This window comes from Octopus bimaculoides, chromosome 28 (genome assembly GCF_001194135.2).
Source record: "Octopus bimaculoides isolate UCB-OBI-ISO-001 chromosome 28, ASM119413v2, whole genome shotgun sequence".
Lineage (NCBI taxonomy): Eukaryota > Metazoa > Mollusca > Cephalopoda > Octopoda > Octopodidae > Octopus > Octopus bimaculoides.
This window is the reverse complement of record NC_069008.1, coordinates 6,487,025-6,489,625: the sequence shown is the minus strand read 5'-3', so window position 1 is coordinate 6,489,625 and position 2,601 is coordinate 6,487,025. Positions and strand designations below refer to the sequence as shown.

Genomic DNA, 2,601 nt, shown 5'->3' with positions numbered 1-2,601 from the left:
AGAGAGAGAGAGAGAGAGAGAGGAAGAGAGAGAGAAAGAGAGAGAGAGAGGAGGAAGTGAGAGAGAGAGGAGGAAGTGAGAGAGAGAGAAGAGTATGTCAGATAGATGTAGCTAGAGGGGGCTGAAAGAGACAGAAATTTAGTGTCAACATTTATTTAATTTACAGCAAAGAGAAGAAAAGGAAAAAGAAACAAAATTTGTGGGTGGAGTGGTATTTTTTTTTCATAATTTTCGATTTTGTGATGGGGGTCGGTACAGGAAAGGTGTGAATGGACATCAAAGTAACTGGTGTAGAATCTTAGAACTCTGCAACAATATCGTCTGTCTCCACAAAAGCATCGCAAAATGAGAAAAGTGAGAAAAACAAAAAAAACACCTCTACAAAAGCGAAATTCTGTCTGTCCGTCCATCAGGGACCCCTGTATTTCAACCTACATTTGCCCTACATAGACATATTATACCTCTTTGGGATCAGGATGATCTCCGGATTGAAAATCTGCCCTTCATTTGGTTCTTAAACATCCAGTATTGGGATCTGACTGAATAGCATTTGGGTTGCTATTTCCAGCAGGTAAAGCTTGGTTGATTCACACCATCTTGGTTGGTGTTTGTCAGGTGATGACAGACTTCAAGGGGAAGATAAATGATATTTGCTTCATTTATTTTACGTCAAGATAAGAACTTTGGAAGAAATTGGCCAGCAGTTGGAAAATATCGTTGCAGAGTTGTAAGAAGTTACACCAGATATTTTGATGTCCATTCACAACTTTTCCGGACTAACGCACAACACAAAATCGAAAATCATGACAAAACACTCCACCTTGTGTGTATGTGTGTGGAGGTGGATAGGGAAATAAAACATATTCAAAGAGCCTGTCACACATGTAATGTAACTGTAGGTAACACAGAAGCTGCATGCCAAACAGAACTGCAATGCATATGTAACACATTTAGGTGTGTGTCACAGAGAAGCTGTGACACAGAGATACTATAGCTGCAGTTACATGCAATCACAATTACACAAGTGTATGTGTAATATAGCTCTTGGCTATGTAACACAGTGACTATGACACACATGTAACGTAGCTGCTGTGTTACAGAAAACACCTGTGTTATACGTTTGTAAAGAATTAATCTTGGGAAGTTGTAGGAGCATCCGTGTCACATGAGTAACACAGTGACTGCATAATATGGCAGTTATGCAACAGGCCTGTCACATGTAACATGCACAATGCTATAAAACTAGCATGTTACACAGGCATTGTGATACAAAGTTGTAACTGGCATGTTACACAGGCACTGTGTGACAGTGTTGTAACTGGCATGTTACACAGGCACTGTGTGACAGAGTTGTAACTACTGGCACTGTGTCACAAAGTTACTCTATAAGTAAGGATTTGTCATATATGAGATGACAATTTCCTGAATAAGAAAATTGCAGATATGTAACTGCAAATATTTGCAACATCTTCACATAACAGAGACATGTAGCACGTAACAGATACAAAACAATGTTTGTAACATATTGCATCTATGTGTAATATATCTGTGTAACATACACAAATAATGATATAATTCATTACATATACAACACAGAAAGTGTGTCACAAAATTTATATGTGACTGCTTCAGATGTGTAACACATTTTATACACATGGTGAATAAGAGAATTAACTGACACAACTATGTAACTAAAGGTGACACAGGTTCATAAGAAAATTATGATGCATCAGATGCATACATATGTGACATGATTGGATCAGACACAAGATGTGTTGAGCTAATCACGACCAACTAGACATGTAACAGATCTGTGACTGTAACAGAGTTACTGAGTGACACATTGTTATACGCCACAGAGCATAACTACGAGGTTATGAATATATAACGAAAAAGGTGAATATAAGAGTAGATATGTAACAAAAACAGTGAATATGTGTAACACAACAAATGTAACAGGGAAATCTTACATACAGTTTAGTCGTTGTACAACAGGAATAGATAACGATTAATTTAACATAATAACTATGGTAATTAAAGATAAAAATGCATATAAAACACATATTGGTATACACTTTAATGTAACAGAATGAATAGGGAGTGTCACACACATTTGAAACACCAGTTGCAAAAATGTGAAACGTAAAATGGCAACAAATATGTGGCATAAAAAAAAAAAACAGAGGTGTTATCAAAATTTTGTAACTTAAAAAAAGTGAGGTAACACGTATACTAATAATCAACATATTGCAACAACAATAACAACAACAACAACAGCAATAATCACAAGAACAACAATAATAATTGCAGGCAATTTTTAAAAAGTTTCAAAACGAAGAATCTTTAACAAACCAAACTTGCAAAAGTTTGAAGATGTTCAGTCATAAATAGGAATGTGTGTGTGTGTGTGTGTGTGTGTGTATACACATATATGATTACAACTGATATATATATATATACATATATATAGATATGCAGGGCAGGGAATCGTCAATTAGTAATAAAATTAATAATTAACAATTTTGCCGGGTAGCTCAGTATGAAAAAACCTTTTCGGTAAAAAACATTTATAATCATAAATATATAGGGATTGACAGTAAC

At 35.4% G+C, this 2,601-nt stretch overlaps 1 protein-coding gene across 1 annotated transcript in view; it reads right to left on the bottom strand.

The window, feature by feature from the left end:
- Nucleotide 1: 1 nt before the first annotated feature.
- LOC106880974 (axotactin) overlaps nt 2–2,601 on the bottom strand; it is a 67,805-nt gene continuing 65,205 nt past the window's right edge. The window contains exon 25 of the mRNA XM_052977754.1: nt 2–121. Within this exon, the coding sequence (XP_052833714.1) occupies nt 98–121 (24 nt within the window). The 3' untranslated portion in view covers nt 2–97. The remainder of the gene's footprint in view (nt 122–2,601) is intronic.